This window comes from Carassius auratus, chromosome 32 (genome assembly GCF_003368295.1).
Source record: "Carassius auratus strain Wakin chromosome 32, ASM336829v1, whole genome shotgun sequence".
Classification (NCBI taxonomy): Eukaryota; Metazoa; Chordata; class Actinopteri; order Cypriniformes; family Cyprinidae; genus Carassius; species Carassius auratus.
Window position 1 is genome coordinate 2,325,052 of NC_039274.1, and position 22,415 is coordinate 2,347,466.

General features: G+C 37.7%; 1 protein-coding gene and 1 long non-coding RNA gene across 6 annotated transcripts in view; one reads left to right on the forward strand and one right to left on the reverse strand.

The window, feature by feature from the left end:
* Nucleotides 1–18,191, reverse strand: part of LOC113051319 (MTSS1-like protein) — a 96,066-nt gene extending 77,875 nt beyond the window's left edge. For 2 of the 4 annotated variants that reach the window (XM_026214941.1, XM_026214940.1), the window contains exon 1: nucleotides 17,635–18,191. In XM_026214941.1, coding sequence (XP_026070726.1) covers nucleotides 17,635–17,718 — 84 coding nt within the window. In that variant the 5' untranslated portion in view covers nucleotides 17,719–18,191. The remainder of the gene's footprint in view (nucleotides 1–17,634) is intronic. The other 2 variants (XM_026214943.1, XM_026214942.1) reach the window with 1 other exon arrangement.
* On the forward strand, nucleotides 1,112–7,756 carry LOC113051320 (uncharacterized). Of its 2 annotated transcripts, none has more exons than XR_003276885.1 (6): nucleotides 1,112–1,155; nucleotides 1,561–1,644; nucleotides 1,935–1,998; nucleotides 3,173–3,371; nucleotides 5,950–6,030; nucleotides 7,284–7,756. It is a non-coding gene; the product is annotated as an uncharacterized LOC113051320 (long non-coding RNA). The 2 variants fall into 2 exon arrangements; XR_003276886.1 differs by having other exon boundaries at nucleotides 3,173–3,360.
* Nucleotides 18,192–22,415: the final 4,224 nt, after the last annotated feature.

Below are 22,415 nucleotides of genomic sequence, written 5' to 3' on the forward strand. Positions count from 1 at the left end.
GTAAAATAAAATAAAAACTTGAAGAACAGTCTCGCTGCCTTTTCTTCTGTGTGGGCGTATTCAAGCCGCGCGCTTCAGTTTGAATCTGAATAGCGCGTTCAGCGCGGGGGCGTGGTCACATTAAATATAATGAAGGAAGATATGAAAAACAGACATTGCGTTGTTTTCATATGGATTACTTTATCTCAGAATATTTGTTTTCGGCAGCACTTGTTTAGTTTAAAAGTAGACATTCCAGGCTTTCTATAGATATCTCTCTCATGTCTCTTCGTTGAGTATTCAGGAGTTACGGTTCATTTTAATAAAATGTTTGTACATGCCCAGACAGCACATGTACGTCTGGCCGACGTCGGCCCAATATCGAAACGTCGGCCTCTATACCTAAAACATCTATAAAACATCGGCCTGGCGGAGGCCGATATAATTTGGTCAGTGCTCTGTTCTCCAGCTCATCAATCGTCGGCCCTGAGTTGGTTCACGACCGCGGGCCGATGCCGCGCTTCTCTGTGTGCGCGTGCCCAGTATTCATCTCTTTTAGCCACCCAGAGAGAGAGAAGAGGATAATCCCAGCGACATCTGTGGCTCTCAGGTAACGTTACGATTTCACTTCAGCTCAATTAGACAAAACATACTACTTTGTTAATTCTGTGACACTGAAAAGGTACTAAGGCACACGGTGTTTTATACAGTCTACGGGCAGCTGAAGAGTCTGGCTCATTTTCAAATAATGTTACCGTTAACTTGAGCCAACGGTCACGGTAGCGATTTTTTTAAACATTAATGTTAACGCCTTAATGCGTTTTCAGAAGTTTCTCGGAGGGAAAATGTAAAAGAGGATAATTAAAGAGAAGTCCTGACTGCTTTTTCACTGTGTTTTTCACTCTTTTACAGGCTTCCAGAAATAATCAGGTGAAATATGGTGAGCTATTGTTGCTGTTGCTTCTGAACTACAAAATGATTTTTAAATTAATTATTGAATGAGACTGTACTTTATAAATGTAATGTTTTAACTCTAGATGTTTGTGTGAATGCTGTGTGTGCGTTGAGTCCTGCGCGAGCGGGGAGCAGAGTTGCCATGGAAACGGGGCGTCAACACAAAAACCGTTACTGGCAAACAGTAATCTCCGTCTCTCGCTGCGGTTTACACTGTTTTAGGTAAGTTTAGTCGCTAAAACCACACAAATATTACATACAAATGTTCCTGACACGTTTCTAGCTTGTTTTGACATGTTTCAATTAAATTTATTTTATAGAAACGGTTTAGTGTCTTCCGAAAAGTCCGTTAGCATTTTAGCAGTTTTCAGGTGGGCTAACTCTATAGATTTAGCTCTTGTTGATGAAACTCTGGGCTTTTAATCAAATCTTCGTGTGTGTATGAGATATTTTGATGGCTCTGTGAATGTTTTGCTGGTGATTTGTCAGTATGTTATTGGAAAAGGCTGATTTACTGAATCGATGACGTCACTTACAGTGAGAGCGTAATCGGCTGAAATCAAGTTCACGTGAGTTTTGATATTTCATGATAAACAGATATTAATACAAATTGTTCTGTGATTTCAGGAGCACAGAAAGAAACACTACAGAACAGAAGTGAATCTCCAAGATTTAACATTTCTGAAGGGAGATTCTGACTTAGAAATACAGGTGACCTGAAGAAGCGCATGAAATACATTAATATGCCTTTTTTCCTAATATATTTCACCAATTTTAAGAAGTCCCTGACATCATAACGTAAGTCACACTCAACCTAAAACTAAAAATATAGATTGTATTATTTTAAGATTATATTATTATTAGTAGAATATGTATATTACATATGTTATTATAATTGTTATATATTATTCTGTCTTTTATCTCCATTTCACCTCTACTCTATCTTGTTTCCTTCTAATGAACCTGGAACTGCAGAGTAAATATTGTTGTCTCTGTGTCAGCTTGTTTTGTTCCTGGACTCTTCAGTGATGACGATCAGAGTCTGAGTGAACCTCCTGTCAGACAGTGAGTACCGTGGGGTTTCAGTCAGGGCCTTCAGTAAACAACTGTAAGATACCTGTACACATCTTACACATCTCTGTTACAGCTAACGTAGCCGTATGTGTAATGCACTTATTATGCCCCACACAGGCTCTCAACAACAGTGACGGGGCTGATCAACAACTTCAGCAGTAGGCTAGATTAGTGTGGGTTAAAGGGATAGTTCACCCCAAAATGAAAATTTGCTGTTAATTTACTTTCCCTCAGGTCTTCCAAGGTGTGGGTGACTTTTTGGTAACACTTTATAATAAAGTTCAGTTGTAAGTCACTTTTAAGTGATTAGTTAATGATGAACTAATCATTTACAAAACATTCATAAGCCCTTAATAAGTGATATACTTATAATTTGTGTACTTTTTGTAAATTAATTTTAAAAGTCATTTACAAGTAATTAGATTATGATTAACTAATCACGAAACATCACGAAAAAAATCAAACAGATCCTTAATTGTTAATAGTTACTAGTTAATATATTACGAATCACTTATAAATCATTGAAATGTCAACATTGTACTATTATCTCAATAAACAGTATAAATCATTTACAAAGCTTTCTGCACCCCCCAATCTAAAGTGTAAACTACTCATCAGTTGTAAATGTTTTACAAACTTTGTGGTTTCCAGTTGTGTATGCATATATATATATATATATATATATATATGTATATACACACACACACACACACACAAAATCAACCAACCTGTAACCGGAAAGTTTACATTTACAACTGATGAGTAGTTTACACTTTAGATTGTGGGTGCAGAAAGCTTTGTAAGTTATTTATAACTTAATCTACATAACATAGATAAAAATATTAACATCACTTATTAATCATCTATGAACTCATAGTCATGTTTTGTAAATGATTAGTTTACCATTAGCTAATTACTTTTATTAAATGGCTCTGTGGGTACTTGATTCTGATTGGTCAGTTGCGACATTCCGATGCATGTTATCCCTGGATAAAAACCTGTAAAATGTAATAACACAGGCTCATCCGGGTAATAGCAGTTGGTGCTGTACTCTTGCTTGAACTATTTTTTTCTTGGTGGAAGCTGTGCATTTGTTTAGCTAATAAAATATAAAAACTGTGTACAACAGTTGTGTACAATTGTTTAATTATGTCATCCTGGTTAGGGTTGGCCTGACTGACGATGCCATCGTCCATCGGCGATGGCTGATAGACATCACGATGCTGCGCCGGCAAACAGCGTCATCAGCTCCAGTATCTCGCGCGTGCATCTGTTGTCATGCGACAGAGAAGTCACGTTCTATAGACAGTTGTGAACGTGCTGACAGCTGGTTGCCCAGGCTATGGATTAAAGGTAATACTGTTGTAAGTAGTGTTCATTTTCTCCTACATACCGATCATTTCGCTTCATTAGACCTCAATGTATCACCAGGAGCCACCGGTATTGATTTGGTCTTGTTTTTTTTTTTTTTTTTTTTTTTCTGGACATCCACACAGCACCACAGTATTATCAACTAGAGATCGACTGATAGTGGATTTTACCAATACTGATAGCTAGTTTGGACCACACTGGCCGATACCGATTTATAAACCAATAGTTTTTAAAATGAATACTGAACGAAATGGATACTGAACGAGAGCAGCGCTCTGCGGTCGCGCTGTGGGTTCCCGGGTTTGTGTCCGTTTTCGAACCATTCCATGTATTTCAACTGTAGAAAAGGTTGTTCCGATCCGAAACTGACTTTTTTCATATTTTGTCGACCAATATACAGAAAACTACATCAGTGTATCATCATAAACACAACTTTTTTGTCTTACATGAATGTGAACAGATGAGAAAGAAAACACACACGTACAGTATTTTTGTTTAAAGAGACAACAGCCTAATAAACGCGCTGTCTGTCATTAATGTTAATCAAAGAACAAAAGAAAATCATTCACTGATCTCGACTGAATATATTTAGTAACTTCAATTGATGAATCTTTATTTTATTTATTAAAAGAAAACTATGCAGTGTTTTTAAACTTTTAATTACAGTTTCTGTACCTGAACTTTTGTTTAGTTGTATTTATGATATTGCTAATTGATTTGTTTGTTCATATCTTACTACTGACTGGTTACTTGTCATTAACACTTTAATATTTTTATTAATTAATTGTTTTTGCAATGGTATTTTTTTTTTTTTAAGCACAGGCAAAATTCCTCTTGCAGTGTTTTGTAAGCTGCTGATTTTTGCTCGTGTTATTCAGCTGCAACAGAATGCTTTGTAAAAAGACAGAAACATGTTTGACATCTAAATGTTTGACTTAATTTTTTTATATTGGATTTTTTATCTTATTGGAATCGAAACTAGGAATCGATAAGCAGAATCGGAATTGGAATCGATAAAATTCAAACGATACCCAACCCTACACACCGGGCGCGTCACATTTTATTTGCTGCTATTTTAGAACAGTGCATGATTATCTAATCATGCGCAGCGTCTTTGAGAAGTCACAGTTATCACACACACCGGATGCATCACATTCAATTCAAGCAGCGGTCTAAAACTGTTTATTTAATCACCAAAAGGACATAAGTTTGCTTCAGGAATGAACTATGTGGCATATGTGTTTAAAGAGCCACACAGATGGGAAATCAAAAATTACCTGTATTACAGTTCATGATGTAGCTGTCCATCTGTGTAAACAATGTGCAAATAATTAAACCAAAAAGTACACGATTTATAAAGTTATTGGCTTCTAAAGTAAGGAGTCGACTCTGAATCGCTGAAACGAGTCGTTATAGATTTCAAATATTTTGCCCATCTCTATGTACGTCACTAGAACACTTTGCATAATAATCTCCGCCTACCGTCTTGGGAGAAACAAAACTACTCTGACCTGCCCATCAAAGCGTTTGGCCATAAAAGATGGTTTATTTAGAACGAGTATTTCCGAATCACAACGCGAAGTATGATTATGAAGTTATGTGTCTGTTTTCTCCCGAGCGTCTTATCAGTTTGTGTGCTGTCTGCAGCCTTTCTCTGCGCTGATCGTCATGTACAAACACGTCATTAAAATGAATTGTAACTCCGTGAATACTCAACGAAGAGACATGAGAGAGATATCTATAGATAGCTTGACATGTCATGACATGTCTATCTAAACTAAACAAGTGCTGCTAACAGATATTCTGTGATCAAGTAATCCATATGAAAACAACGCGATGTCTGTTTTTCACGTCTCCCTTCGTTATATCTAATGTGACCACACCCCCGCGCTGAACGCGCTATTCAGATTCAAACTGAAGCGCGCGGCTTGAATACACCCACACAGAAGAAAAAGCAGCGAGACTATTCAAGTTTTTTATTTTACTGTTTGCTTCGCGATGAGAGGAATAAGACATAATTCAGCCCAAACAGATGCTAACGCACAGTTTACCGTGGAGGTGTGTGCGGAACAACCACTGATCTATATTATAGATGGCCATAGACTTTTTAATGTAGGATTGTAACAATATACAAACTTCCTATACATCGGGAAGAAGGAGGCGGGAACCGGCGCACAATCAAAAACATTTTAATAATTCAAAATAAATACAAAACGGCGCACCAGCCCCTCGCGGACGACTGGTGCGCGCAAATAAAAGCCAAAACATAAAATAATGTCCCAGGCCTGGTCCTCTCTCGTCCTTCACGGTCGTCACTCCAGTTTTATATCCTTCCATCTCCTACGTGGGACTCGATACGGGCGGTGGGGCGCAGGTGTAGCTCATCTCCAATCACTACACCTGGCCTCACTCCTCGTTCCCACGCCTCTCGGCCCCGCCCAACTCGCCACAAGGATATTCCAGGTCAACCTCAACTAAACTAATCACAAGCAATTTGTGAACATTACACAAATGTAAATGATAACTAAATAGTCTGTAAAAGCATTTTTCACACAATTTTGTTTTTTATAGGGCCAGCAGAGCCCTGCTCACCCTGTCGGCCCACCGCTGCTGTCAGACAACATCTCCAAGATGCTATAAACTGCAGGACTAGTCAGTACAATCTTGAACATACACAACTGTTTCATAAGTTTGGGAAGGTATGGTTTTTTTTGTGTTTTTGAAAGTATTTTATGGCAACCACAGTTTAATTAATGAAATGAATACAATTCACTACAATTTAAAATAATAGTTTTCTATTTGAATATATTTAGAGAAGTAATTTATTCCTGTGATGGTAAAGCTGTATTTTCAGCATCATTACTCCAGTCTTCAGTGTCACGTGATCTTCAGAAATCATTCTTATATTCTGATTTGCTTCTGAAGAAACATTTCTGACTATTATCAGTGTTGAAAACAGCCATGTTCCTTCATTTTTTCAGGATTCTTTGATGAATAAAGTTTTAAAACAGTACAGTGTTTGAAACAGAAATGTCTGTTTTAACTTTTGATAAATGATAAGACAGTGATAATAATTGAAAATGTTTATTGAGCAGCAAATCAGAATGATTTCTGAAGGATCATGTGACACTGCAGACTGGAGTAATAAAAATTAGCTTAGATCACAGAAATAAATTACATTTCATATATTCACGTAGAAAACTGTTGAGTTAAATTGTAATATTTCACAATATTACAGTTTTTTTTACTTGCTTTTGATCAAATAAAGGCAGCCTTGTGGAGCAGAAGAGACTTTTCTCAAAGATCGTACTGACCCCAAACTTTTTAACGGTAGTATAAATTATAAATTACAAATATGATGTTCCACCTACTGAAATGTGTATTCCATTCTAAAGAGATGCCTGTTCCACAAATATTACATTTACAGGGATCACATGAAACACTTCATCAATAAACTGATTTTTGAGAGCATTAGTGGCAGTGTGTCGATTTTTGTTTATTGATTGGTGAATTGGAAGTGGATGTGCGTTTATTAAACCTACTTGTGATTAAATCAGATATATATAGCAAAATAAGCTCAAATTGAGGCAGCAGCATCTATGGTGCATGGCCTGTAGTGAGGTCACTAAATTCTAATACCAAGAATTTATCAAAGTCCACTAAAGGAAGCAAAACCTATTGGTATTTTACTTTGAAATAGCCTTTCTAATAATATTTGGGGCTCAGACACACTTTTTTTTAGTTTAAATTAAATTAAAATACATAGTTTAGTATTCACACAACACATCTAATAATAACCATGCACTCCAGTTATATGTGATTAAATAATATTTTGTCTCAAATAATATGAACAGCAGCAGCTATGCTAAACTTTCTTTTCTTTTTATTTCCTGTTTCTATCTCAGGATCGCCATCCCAAGGTTTCTAGAGATTACACCAGCTCCAGACTGAATCCAGACTCACTTGTGAAGACTTCAGATTACACCAACGCTCACAAAGACTACAACTGTACATGAACACATAATACATTTGACACACAAAACAAATATTATCCTTATTTTGCCTATAAGGGTAAATTTTATGATTTTCAACCTGCTTAATTTTAACGTCTCTTATATCTGTAAATGAACAATATTTACTCTCTGAGTTATGTGGACCTACATGTCCCCTTTTATTTGTAAGCATCACTCTGCAGGATGATCCAAAATGAAATGACGAGTTTTGACGAAATGACACAATGCAGCATCTAAATGAAAACATGCTGTTTTGCATCAGTTTTGCTGGCAAATAAACGGTATCTTGGAGAAAAAATAAACATTGTTCTTTTACAAATGTTACCAACAATATAACAATACAAAATGGATTGAATTTTTTTTTACTTACCCTTTAAAAATGTTGAAAGATAATGTTAACTGAATACAAAACTAGAGACTTGTTTAGTAAGATTTTATCAGAAAATATTTTTGAATTTTATCATGCAATTTAAAACATTTTAATTGCTTAATTATTGTTTGCCTGGTTTTATTTTGTGTTTATGTAACTCTTTTTAAAAAGTTCTGTGCTGCTGACAGCACTGAACACATTACTTTTTATTATGAACTAGATGGTCTTCCCAGTGAGTCTCAGTCATCTCTGGCTTTTTAAACTGTAACCTTGAAACATGCATTTCCTGTAAACCTACTTTGAAATAAATATTGTGAAAAAAGTGCTATACTCATACAACATTTAACCAGCAAGTACTGTAGGAATTGTTATTTTTGTTTTTACTATGGTTTTAATGCAAAAGCTGTAGTAAAATCATGGTGATTGTAGTAAAACTATGGTTGATTTTGTTTTTTCTATGGTTTTACTGCAAAAGCTGTGGTAAAATCATGGTTAATGTTCAAAAGACTACAAATAATCCCGAATTATCCACTTTTGATCAAAGCATCTGGTAAATGTTAATGTATTTGTACATGTAATATGAAATAAATGAAAATATTAATAAAGTTGCGTCTGTTCTTGAGAGTGGTGTGTATTGTTTTATTATAAACCAGCGGCGGTAGCCGCGGGTGATCCGTAACTATGAGCAAAACGCCGGTGAACCGCGTCCACGCAGAGCGGCCGGCATGTATCGTCCCAGCATCGGCCGGAGAGCATTTCCGATCAGAGGCCGACGTCGCCGAGACATCTTGCCTATTAGCAAACGCTCCCTGAGCGATATCGTCCCGATGGAATTTTGTAGGTCGGCTCGACATCGGCACAACGTATGTGTGCTGTCTGGGTGACGACCAGCGGAGACAAAGACTGTAGACAGCGCACCTTGTTTGTTATCTTTATTTTATAAGTGCACAAAGGTTTTTTGTTATTATGTCTGTATCCAAAAAAAACTAGACCCTTTACAGATTCGATTGATGTATTGCTCTTATCTGTACGATTAAAACTGAGAGTGTAATTTATCAGGGGTTATCAGGAGAAAATGACTCAAAACGCATATATGCGTTAATCGACTCGAAAGGGTTAAAGCCTCATGAAAATTTGCCGGGATGCATAGGTACATCATTTGAGTCGTGGCCGTGTTGTACTTAAACACGGCATCGCAATGTTTGCAGTTAACTAGTTCGCTTTTTAAATCAAAATGGTCCCACGCCACACTTCGCCGTGACATCTTCATGATTATTCTTTGAAATCAAAACGGAAGATCACAGATAACCGAGTAGGGTGTCAAATATTGCCCCATGGTGGTAAAATATTTAATTGCTGCCACACAGTGAAATTCATTTAATTGCTTGAAGACTCGCACTACGCAACGCAACCTGCATTAGATTAAAAAAATGCTTTAGATTAATCGATAACAAATTAACATGATCGAGGAAAATCTTAACGATCAATTATCGATCGTCGATTAATCATGCCCATCCCTAATAGCAACGTCAAATGACCCCTTGCATATGATCATTACAGTTAGTGTTTTGGTGTAAATAAGACATGACAAGAAAATTATTTTCGTTAACCTAAATTGATAACCAGTAAGCAACATTACAGCTGTTTCTTTGATTATGGTCACTTTCAGCTGTGTGGACTCTCTCTAGTTTGTGTTATTTGTCCACAAATAATGTACAACAGTGGACCTAAATGCATCCCAGGAGCTCTGTTTCTTTTATTTCTGAAAGTAAATAATTAAAATTCATCCTGCATTGCCATTACTGACACATCTCAAATGATATTGTGTTTTCTGTGGTAGAAACGACAGTGGTGGAAACCACATTTTAAACATTAACATTAAAATATCAGCTAATTTACTAGCAAACATTTTATGCATCTTAAATACACACATTGATTTATAATTGTATTAGATTTTATATTACACATTACATATTAATTTATATTTGCATTAAATTACATTATACATAAAATTCTCACACTTTGCCTACTGACAGAATAATAGCTTGATTGGAAATAATGCCAAGGAACTACACTGCGACCAAAAAGGTGGCATATGCAACCTTTTGAAATGCCATTGCGACCCTAATTTTTAAGGGGTCGCAAATGTATCACTGATTTTTTTTGTACCTACATTATGTTTAAGGCAATATGCTATGATTAACTATGAGCATTTATTAAAACAGAAATGTGTATTTTAAGAATACATTTATAATGTGCTCTGAGCATTCAACACATCAAGTTGGCTTCAACCAGTGGCTCGAAGAATATCAGTTGTTAAGGTACCAAGACAGAGCAATCCACTGTGTGTACTGTACATTCTGTGGGCTTACTATAAATAATTTGTGCGACCAAATCATGTTTTGTGCCAGTAACTGAAAAAGTTAGTAGCGCAAGTTCCACCAGTGGATAGTTAGTGTAGTTCCCTGAAGGCCCAACGTATGATCTGTATAACATTTACCTTTATATTTAGAACTTACGTACCCATACTTACAAGCACATACCATATGTCATAATTGATGTCTTTCCCTTGCTGACAATTTATACAAAATGATGATTTATATTTTTTATGAAGGATTTTTATATCAAGTTCAATCAAGCCAGAGCCAAGATTTTTTTTATGTGATTTTAATATAACAAAAAGAAAAGGTTGAAATCATATATTTTTGTATTTACTTACTTACATTTAAATGTAATTTAAATAAAATCAACCCTTGGAACACAAAAGCACCCAAGCCAAAGAAACACGCTTATATACCATGATCCCAGTTCTATCTCCAGACAAACATTCAAAGGATTACTAAAGGCATAGCTGAGATTCAGTAGCCAGGCAGAATGAGATCTAGACAGAGTGTGTAAGTCTATACGAGCGTCTCTGTTCTACAGGCTGGTATGGACAACTCAGTGTGAGGCATGTGAATGTAAACAGCAGTGATATACAACAGGTCCAGCTGGCAAACAGACAACTGTGTGCTTGTGTCACCATCATGTCTAATGCTGGTGTCCCTTTCTCGCTTGCTTAGGGCCCTTTCACCTAAAGAATGAGGGTAAGAATAGCCGCGTTTCCACTGTCGGGCCAAAAGCATGCATGCTAGTGTGTGCCAGGGCCAGTCGCGTTTCCACTGTCACTTCCGGGGCTTGATCATGCCTCGTCGGGGCTTCCTCGGGGCCAACGGCCACGGTTTTTTGGCCGACGAAAACCTTGGGCCAAAGCGGGCCAGCTGGGGCTAGAGGAGTGGTTATAACCAGTAGTGTAGCCAGAAAAGAGACTCTGGGTGTGCATATGAAAATCTGGGTATGCCACATTTATTGTCAGATTACTGTGCAAAATTATGGGATAGTATTTTTGTCACACTGCTTCCGTCCAACCATACTCCTAGTGTTAATTTGCAGGTCGTGTCAAAATGTAGTTAATTGTTAAATGTAATAATTTTCTTCCAAATACGATAATTTTGAACTTTAGCTATTTCATCTTGTTTATTTTTCATTACAATTTATTCACTTTAAATAAATTATAATATATAATTATAGGATTAAAATGAATTGTAGTTGCTCAATATAGAGCTTTTTTTTCATGTTTTTGTAATGTCTGGGAAGCCAGAATGTGCATGCATCAACAGAAACATTTATTAGCTGAACCCAGTTTTTTTTACGTGCCATTTATAGCAAGACATATTACAGATGATATTACAGATGCTTTGTCAGATTTAAGTTGAAGCGCGTGCCGAACCGTGTGTGGTGTACCGAACGGTTTGGTTTTTTTATTTCAGCAAACCGTCCCATCCCTATTACCTCAATAATCAATCAATTACAGGCCTAAAACAATCATGCCCGAGCAGACGGATATTAGTACATCTCATCACACCGGCACCCACGTCTAAATCAGTTGTATGGTCTGGTTTTCAGTCTAAAACAGTTGTGTCAAGTATAAATGTCTCGTCTGTTTCGGGAGGTGTGCGCGCAGTCAGCTGAGGCTCGCACCTTTTTTTCTCAGATTTTGAAATATCTTCGCGATCGACTTAAAATGCTTCCAAGATCGACTTGTCGACCGCGATCGACGGGTTGGTGACTCCAGATATAGCGACCAACTTTTTTTGAGCAAGCATTGATTATGCGTGACACAGTTTCAATTTGTGGGAGGCATGTATTGGGCTCAAACGCTGTGCGCGCACACGCTACGCGGGACGGGTGGTCACCCTACCTGGCACACCCGTCTAGAGTGTGTCCACCTTTGTGTGTGGGTCCATGTACATTCATTTATCACCAATTTACTGTTTGACAAACACTTCCTGCTTCAATGTCCAGATCTGAATTAAAAAAAATCTCAAACATACTATGAAGTCCCGATCTGAATCAACCGAGTCGCGAACATGCTCCGAAGTGCCGATCTGAATCAACCAAGTCGCGAACAGGCTCCGAAGTGCTGATCTGAATCAACCGAGTCGCGAACATGCTCCGAAGTCCTGATCTGAATCAACCGAGTCGCGAACAGGCTCCGAAGTCCCGATCTGAATCAACCAAGTCGCGAACATGCTCCGAAGTGCTGATCTGAATCAACCGAGTCGCAAACAGGCTCCGAAGTGCCGATGTGAATCAACGGAGTCGCGAACATGCTCCGAAGTCCCGATCTGAATCAACCGAGTCGCGAATATGCTCCGAAGTGCCGATCTGAATCAACCGATAGCCCAAGTTTAGTAAACATTTTTTATTGAGACTATAAAATATAATTTTGCATTTATTTTTAGGTGTGCCAGCTGCCACTGTGGGTGGCACAGGCACACCTGTGGCTACGCCACTGGTTATAACAAAGGAGGAGTTTCTCCGTGTCTGATCATTTCAGAAAGATAACAGCTTTAACACCAGTATTGAAGACTTTTTAAAATAAGTTGAGATCAAAACTCACTTTCTGTCATCAGCAAATGTTTGAAATAACTTGATCCGATGTGGATTATAATCACAAAACAAGGCAGAAATATTTATTAGCAATGCAGAAGACATTAAAACATTAATGTTACCAAAGTAAACATGATAAATACAACCACTTGGAGAAATCAGACGTCAGCTTCTTATTCTCAATCACAATCGTGAATTTATTTAGTAACATATTTTATCTGTCATAAGTCTCATTTCGAGAGTTTAGCTCCGCGTAGCCCATCATAAAAATATAATAATGTTTTTTGCTCGGGAGCTTTTCTAAAAATATAGAGCGTCAGCACCGCGGATCATTTCAGAAAGCTAAAACACCAGCATTAATAATTGTAATAAACATTTTTTTTATATAAATTGAGCTCAAAACTCACTTTTAGTCAGCAGCATGTGTTTGAAATAATTTGATCTGATGTGGATTATAATCACCAGTGTTGGGCAAGCTACTTGGAAAATGTAGTGAGCTAAGCTACCAGTAACTCTAAAGTAAATGAAGCTTCACTACACTGAAGCTAACCCCCTGGGAAATGTAGCAAGCTAAGCTACATCAACAGTAGCTTGCTACATCTAAGCTACTTTTAAAATTACATTTTTATGTTGAACACGTTTTATTACAAGTCAGTGCTATCTCAGTGCTTAAAACTGTCAGTCAAACAGACAGGCAGGTGTAATTGTTTAGTTTAATAGTTTTTTTTGTGTTCCTTACCAATTTGGCAACAAAAACAATCAAAATACATGTAATTAACAATGTGCGCATAAGTAAGTGTATGCACCTGTTGCATGGGCATGCTTAATATACTGTAGGACTTTGCAGAACAAAATGCAGTACAAAAAAATGGCCAGGCTGGCCCTTATGAAACAAAAATATATTGCAGTATATTGGAAAATATCATGTAATATATTAGGCATATATTCTTATATATATTTATTTTTTCCAATATATTGAAAGCGGCAATCATTTGTATATTTTGCAATATATTATATAATATAAGTGTCATCAATATATCATTAAATGTATTCAAATATATAAAATTTTAGAAATAAAAAGGAAAATAATATATTACAATATATCACAATATATTTTAAGAAATATATTGGTAAATATATTTTCCTTTCGTAAGGGGGAAAATATTGATAATTGATAATTTTTACAAGCAGCATCTGAAAACATATTTTCTCTCTGTTATCTCGGTCAGTGTCATGTAGTTGTCGAGGTACGGCCACGGCGACTCACTCCTCGGGATTAACTGTTCTCCGACCTCATCCTATCCCAGCATTTCATCAAATAATTTTTTGCGTGACTGGCCAAGGAGTGGTACCATCCGGAGCAGAAGGTGGCGGTAATGCATCATAAAGATGGTTGGTTGCTATCCACCGTAAACACGAACAAGATGAAGTAGCGCCATCATGTCACTACTGATCCAGGATCAGCGATCTTAGCAGTTGTATTTGCCGATTTGAGTTTGAGCTTCAGAAATGCTTGCGAAAATGTAGCTTGTGTGGAAGCTACCGCATTACTTGGTAAAAAAAGAGCTTCGCTACTGAAAAGCTATTTGATTTAGAAAGTAGCGAAGCTACGACCAAGCTACTGAGAAATGTAGTTAAACTAGTAGCTTCGCTGCTTGTAGCAACGCTACTGCCCAACACTGATAATCACCATACAAGGAAGAAATATTTATAACCGATGCAAAAAAACAGTAAACATGGTAAACTGTGACCGCTTGAAGAAATCAGACGTCAGTTTCTTATTCTCTATCACAATCGTGTATTTATTTAGTAACTTATATTATCTGTCATTAGTCTCGTCTCGAGAGTTTAGCTCCACGTAGCCTATCATAAAAAGTGAAGTGACATTCAGCCAAGTATGGTGACCCATACTCAGAATTTGTGCTCTGCATTTAACCCATCCAAAATGCACACACACAGAGCAGTGAACACACACACACACTGTGAGCAGCCATTTATGCTGCGGCGCCCGGGGAGCAGTTGGGGGTTCGATGCCTTGCTCAAGGGCACCTAAGTCGTGGTATTGAAGGTGGAGAGAGAACTGTACATGCACTCCCCCCACCCACAATTCCGTCCGGCCCGAGACTAGAACCCACAACCCTTCGATTGGGAGTCCAACTTATAATTATAACAAAATATTATAATGGTTTTTGTTTGGGAGCTTTTATAAAAATAGAGATATTATCATTCAATCTAAATGTGACTTATAGGCTACAAATAAAGATAAACATAAATAAATAAATAAAATAGAAATACATTTATTTCTGTGTGACTAATTTTGAATCCTGATGAATTAATTCATTATGATCAATGTATCACTTATAGTAAAACATTGATGCTTTTGAATTATATATTTAACAAATCATGAAAACAAACGGCCAATTTTATCGTGTTAATTTTGTGATTGCGCATGTTCCAGTGACTTCTTTCTTAGTTTTCTGATAACTTCTCTTTGTTGGTGAAATGATGGGGTTGCATGATGTTGTTCCTGAGAGGCGTGTAAACGGCGTGTTTTAGTGACGCGCAGCGGAGCTGTGGAAACGCTGCGCTATTCTGGCCTCGGGGCTACTGGCCCGACAGTGGAAACATGGCTAATGTGGGCCTAAATATGACAGCCCACCCCATGCCTCAGCCCTTTCCATCTCATTTCTCTCTCCCCCTCCCTTCAAATCCGATCATCCTCCCCCCTCCATGATCAAGAGCCATACTCATAACAACCCTTTTACAGCGATGCCCTCCTAAGACCCAGACACAAAAACACAAGCACAGTTCATTCCCATATGGAGCTAAACAGAGTAATATATGGCATATGTGACCCTGGACCACAAAACTAGTCTTAAGTCACTGGGGTATAATTGTAGCAATAGCAAAAATACATTGTATCGGTCAAAATGATAGATTTTTCTTTCCATGAATATATTTTGTAAATTTCCTACTGTAGATATATCAAAACTTAATTTTGGATTAGTAATATACATTGCTAAGAACTACATTTTGGACCACTTTAAAGGTGATTTTTTTTTTTCAATATTTCGATTTTTTTGCACCCTCAGATTCCAGATTGTTAGAATATTGACAAATATTGTCCTATCCTAACAAACCATACATCAATAGAAAGCTTATTTAGCTAATATCAGCTTTCAGATGATGTATATATCTCAATCCCGAAAAATGTACCCTTATGACTGGTTTTGTGGTCCTGGAATCACATATTATTCCTTCCTGTTCCTATTTGGCAAGAATCAATTAATAATTTGCATACAGTTCAATTTTTTTTTTCCAACAGGCTAGTTTCCAAACATCTGCTGGGTGATGAAGGGTGCTAGAAGAACAGTAAGCTGAATCTATACTTCATTGATTCCGTTGGGGAATTTGGGCTCCTTGTTTGTTCCAGTACTGTTGGGATCTCAGAGAGGAACAAAAAGATCCAACTGACATTCTGGTGATGAGACATGTATGACAAGTGAGCTGGCAATACCCACAGGCTACCCACATCCCACAAACAAAGACATGCAAAGGCAGAAGCAGAGAGAAGGCAATAGTACATTTTCAAATCTTGGCTTTAACAGAAAACTTCATTATTACCGAATGAGTTTCCTGCACTTTTTTTGAGTAATCATTATAAAACTGAACTCTCGTTACGGTCCTCAGCAGCATGTCCGCTTTTCCAACCTCAGTATGGCAACATCAGAGGATGGCGAGGGCAAATTGCATGTCTGCATGGAGTGAGCTTGAGCGAGACCAAGAACAGCACAGCACCTGAATCAACCTACATCTTAAAGTTGAAGCCTGGATCTAGGTCTCTCAGACAGTGCTCATTCATGACTAAACTGTGCCAGACACACAAATGATGAGCTCTGGGGCAAACATCATCGACTCCATGTGCCAATGCCACTGTCTGCTCAATATCCTTCAACAGACATGAATGCAGGCATGATAGCTGACCCATATCTGGCCATTGCCATTTACAGTAACAGCGTAGAAACAAATGGGACCATGAGCGTGCTGGAGAAGCAAGAGTTAAATTATGAATGAGAAGAGAGTATCTGTGTAAGCAGAGCAGAGAGAACAGATGCAGATGCTGCTCAGAGCTGTTAGTATTTTTACTGTGATAGTAACAAAGAGCTTCTCAAAACAGAAGACGTGGTCGCTATTGGGAGGATCAGAACCTACAAAAACGAGTCCCGAAAACCGGACATTCAGAACGACTGTGCGTCCTTTCACGATGTGGTTAAAATATTAAACCCGACAGAAGATCAATACGGTGATTTCATGAGAGCGCGGCCGCTCTATCACGCTCATAGACTCTTATGACGGACCGCTGCAATCCGTCAGACAGACGTAACAAATCTCACGTTGTGTGTGACAAGGAATGGCGCGCGACCGCATCTGCCTAATCAACAGCAGTTCAGTCTGTTTCCCATTGTGTGTGTGAAACCCCCTCCATTTCCTCTCTACATGCATACAATTCTCTTGTGGATACAGTGTATTCAGCCGCACTGACATTAAGACGAACCGTGTCGAGTTTGCTTTCATGCCTTAATCCATAAACATGTGGCCTATAACATAGGCCTATATCTATGTATGTAGGTGTGTAGGTATGCATGCATCTATCTATCTATCTATCTATCTATCTATCTATCTATCTATCTATCTATCTATCTATCTATCTATCTATCTATCTATCTATCTATCATATTCAGGGAGGATAGTGAATGTCATACAACGCTCCCCCTGTCATTTAGGTCTAGCATGAATAAGCGATTAATGCTTTTGAATTATGGTTAATTTCCTCAAAGCCACTTTAGTGGTAATAGCTTCACTATCTGCATGCTGGTCACGCTCGTGAAGAATATACGGTTACATGTGTTACATGTGTAGCGATCGTGTCAAACCTCTCACCTTCATATCATTGACAATAGCCTGGAATAATCCACCAAGCGCCCCGCACTCCTTCTCCACCGACTCCACGTTTATATTATCCATCTTCAGCGAATACAGATTTAAAGAAAAAATACTTCCACAATAGCCAGACGAGACGCGTCCTGAGAGCTAAAAGCAGGAGTGTGTTGGAGAGCTAGATTTCAGCAGAAATCGCTGCGTCTTCAGCTGTGGGTTTGCCCAGATGATTGAGGCAGATGATGGGGAGAGACGAGAGAGAGAGGTGGGTTAGTCTCTCTATCTCTCCTCGGCTCCGGTTCTACTCTCCGCGGTTGGTGGAGGTTAGGCTCGTGGATGGCCCCGCAATAGTCACGGTCATCTTCAGACGACGATGCGGAATCGAGCTGAATGGATGTGAGAAGCGGTGGGTCGGTGCGCCACCAGCCCGGGAGAGACCGCTGAGTGAGTGAACCGAGCAGAAGCGGAGCAGCGCGAGAGAGAGAGCCAGTAACTCGAGAAATGCGATTCGGATTGGGCAGAAGCGCTTCTCTTGTCACATGGAGGCCAGAGGGAGGAGAGAGGGGACACAAACACACATGCGAGCTATTCACTCTGTAGTTATGCTGTCCGATTTTTTTTTTAAATCGAAGTCTGAAATTAATTTATTTAGCATCCTTTTTTTAATATATAAAACAGTAGTAGCCTAGGCAACTTGTCATATTGCATTTTGTTTTGTGCATCCAGTTTGATCTGTGCCTGAAGCTATACCCTTTTCACTATTGACTTCCATTGTATGGACAAAAAGGCAAAAGAAAAATATTCATGTTATGTTCCACATAAAACAACATTTCATAATGGTTTGGAACGACATGAGGGTGGGTAAATGATAACAGAATTTTCATTATTGAGTGAACTGTCCCTATAATGGAAACCTATCAGTTTGGAAATAAAGGGTGGGATTCAATCTGCCTATATGCAGGGACTTCATTAATGCCAAAGTTGTTCTGTGATAAATGATAATGAAGCTGAAATGAGATTTCATGATTATGTCTACTGCTGTAATAAAGACCCAATCATCTTGTTCTCTTGTCACAGTGGAAAGGGGGAGAATGATGCCCTCTCACAAAGATTCAGAACCAAGGTCACGAAGCCTGAGTGGCCTTTGTCTCCAAAACCAGGTGTTATAGTTACAGAAATAGCTTTAAGGTCTCTTCCTACTGCTGCCAGTGGATACTGGAAACGGACAGAGAGGTATAAACATTTCTGTATGTACTGCCTGGTTACTATGACCATGCATTATTGTAAATCACTTCTGTGATAAAAAAGATCTACCTGGATCTTATTTTTTTTGTGATCTTCACTGTCTGTGCCTAGTAAGGTTCCCTTTTATTTCATACATTACTCAGAAAGACAGCTAGACTGCCTGCATCAGAAACAAATTGTTCTGCCAACCACCATGAGCTGAGACACCTGCTTCACCCTTCATCCTTTATCTCTACTGTTATTCAAATACATAGCATCTATCTTGGACATATTCTTTTTTATTTTTCAGAAATGTGTGAAGTGTTAAGATTCAGATTCTCATATATCTGACAGTGATCTAATGTCCATAAAAACTTAAATATACTTGTCACCAAATGAGCTCAGATTCTGAGGTTCAGGACTCAGCAGTGCTGCTGCGGTTGTTGGAACTTGTTACAAGTGAGTTAGTGATGACGCAAATCTCCAGAGATCTACGGAGTGTGAATTACAGCTTTACCTGAGAAAGGGAAAGTAATAAGTAGGTACAGAAATCTAATCAAAAATAAATTACAGTTGGTGAAAATGACAAAAATGACAAATTTTGTTAAGTAATTATGTTATATAGTCATACATATGTTTTGCATATGTCTATCAATGTGTATTAGCAAGCAAAGCATTCTTTCCTAATTCATTAAAAAATAAATCTTATTTTGTGATCCTCAGAAAGAAAGTCATACTGATTTGGAACAACTGTAATGGTTACATAATTTTCATTTCACTTCATTGTCTACTGAAATCTTGAAACTTTTTTATTAGATTATTACAGTTTCTTATTTGTATATTCTTTTATATGGTTTGCGGTGTTCAAAAAAAAAAGGAAAAAAAAAACGTAACCTCATTTTCCTCTTATGTAAAATATCGATTTTTGTCCAGAGCACTACTGTAATGAATACTGTTTAACCTTCTGCTGCATGCAACACATACAGATATGCATTCCAATTCCAACTGTTCTTTTTCTTCCACACAGTAACACAAAGCTTTATTATAGCCTTAACCAAATTCCAAGTACATTACATCAGATTCATTTCAATTGGAACATAAACCCTCTCCCAAACCTCCTTTCTTTGGGTCTTTATACTATTAATACTTAAAATGGAGAGAGAGAGAGAATAACAAGAAAAAAAAATTCAATTCGTCAAACTATTTCTGGGAAAACTTTCAAAGTTTCAAAGCCAAAGAAAACCACTGTCTCATTTAAGGGGTCTTTTATACAGACTAGTCGTCCAAATACAGGTCAATCACTTCTTCAGAGCTGAATACAATAATATGCAATATACCATATTCGGTGATATGTCAACCACACAGCACCATTGTTATTTTACAATGTCAGGCATTACCACAAACAACTTGGGCACGATCACAGGTCATCGTGACCAATCATTTTTTGCTCTCTTTTCCACTCACAATGAGCCGTGTTTACATTTGAATTATTGCTTTATGACACAAAGGCTCTATAAAAGTTATCAAGTCAAGGACAAAATGGAAATTTACCTGAGATACGTACAGTATGTGCATATACTAGAGTCACATATAAAGAAAGCATGACAGACTGTGGGTGTGACATGGCTGAAAGTGTGCAATTTAGTGTGAGCCATTCCTCACACTACACGCTAACTTAAAAAAATAGGTAACTGGATGTTTGTAGAATACTCTTGTTCATTAAGCAGTTTCAACCAGTAAAATTGTGATTGTGATATATATCACTTTGTACCTATTCAGACAGTGTGCAACTTCAGACACAGCTAGATACTAGTAGTATTGATCCTGTTTTAATCAGTATTTTGAATGAAACAATTGATGGAAACATTTAAGGATTTACTCATGAATACAAGTAACAAACACAGTCCAGTGGAGTAATAAAAGCTCCAGCGCTGTTGACTATACTAGCGAATGAAATTCAAGGAATTAGCATCATATTTTCATTTCAAAAGTTCTTTGACTGAATACCTGAACATCCGCATGTAAACCAAATTTTAAGGTTCTGTTGAGAATAAATTTTGATTTAAATGTTGGAGACCAAATATATATATTATCATGTTATTATCCCTACTTAGCCATCTTAGCCCATAAACTAGGTCAGAATGAATCACTCAACCCACTCTCACTCTGCTGCATACCCCCTTTCTCTCAACTCCATCCTCTCTTTAGCTCTTGCTAGACAGTAACAGAACCGCCCACAGCTCTCTCTCATGTTTGAAGTCTATCACACTCCTTTGACTAAATGGATGATTTTGAAATTTGACCAACAGCCAAAAGTAAACCAGCATTGCCCCTCTGGGCAGTTTGACGTCAGTCTTCTAATTCTTCAGCATCTTTAATGGCAAACTGTTACATCCATGTGAATAATCATATGGACGCATCAAACTATGAGACATCTTCATGGTCTTAGAAATAAGGACTTCTTTCATTTCACTCTGCAGACAACTAAACGCAGCATAATTGTTTCCCATCATCAGTCTCTCTCTATACATTTCATCTATTTTGGTTTATATGATCTTTCCAAAGGCCACATCTCAGCACAGCAGTAGATGGAGATGAAGTGTGGGTTGTGGGTAGCTGAGAGATCTATGGAATAAGGATCATTAGACCCATGGATTTCTGTTAACAAATCTAGCATGCAACTCTTTAAGTACATAGAAGTCAGAGACTTGGGGGTTTGCATGTGTTGCTCACCCTCTGAATGCACTGCAAACCTCATAAGATCAAAATAAAGATACTCTGGCAACAGTTTTTCTGTAAACAAACCTTTTATAAAGCTTTCATACTTGCCTAATTTATTTAAGAAATCACATTTTTAAATGAGTAAGCACCTTATACTTCCCTAATGAGAACAGAAAACCCTTATTCTACATTTCTGTGGCATAAATGAAAAGAAGAATGTCAAAGCAGTGCCATAGTAGTGCTGACACAAATTAAATTTTGGCCATTGTTACATGTGTTGTTGATTTATATATTATATATATGTATGTATATATATATATATATATATATATATATATATATATATATATATATATATATATATATATATATATATATATATAGTATCACTTTTGTATTTGCCCCCATTTTTCAATCAAAGATCTAAGACTTTTTCTATGTACACAAAATGCCTATTTCTCTCAAATATTGTTCACAAATCTGTCTAAATCTGTGTTAGTGCACCTGTGTTCTTTGTCCATAACATACACCTGCCCATAACATAACCCCTCCGCAACCATGGGTCACTCGATCAAAAACGTTGACATCAGCAAACCGCTCACCCACATGACGCCATACACGCTGTCTGCCATCTGCGCTGTGCAATGAAAACCAGGATTCATCCGTGAAGAGAACACCTCTCCAAAGTGCCAGATGCCATCAAATGTGAGCCACAAATGTGCCCACTGAAGTCATTTACGAAGATGAACTGCAGTCAGGTCGAGACCCTGATGAGGATGACAAGCATGCAGATGAGCTTCCCTGAGACGGTTTCTGACAGCTTGTGCAGAAAGTCTTTG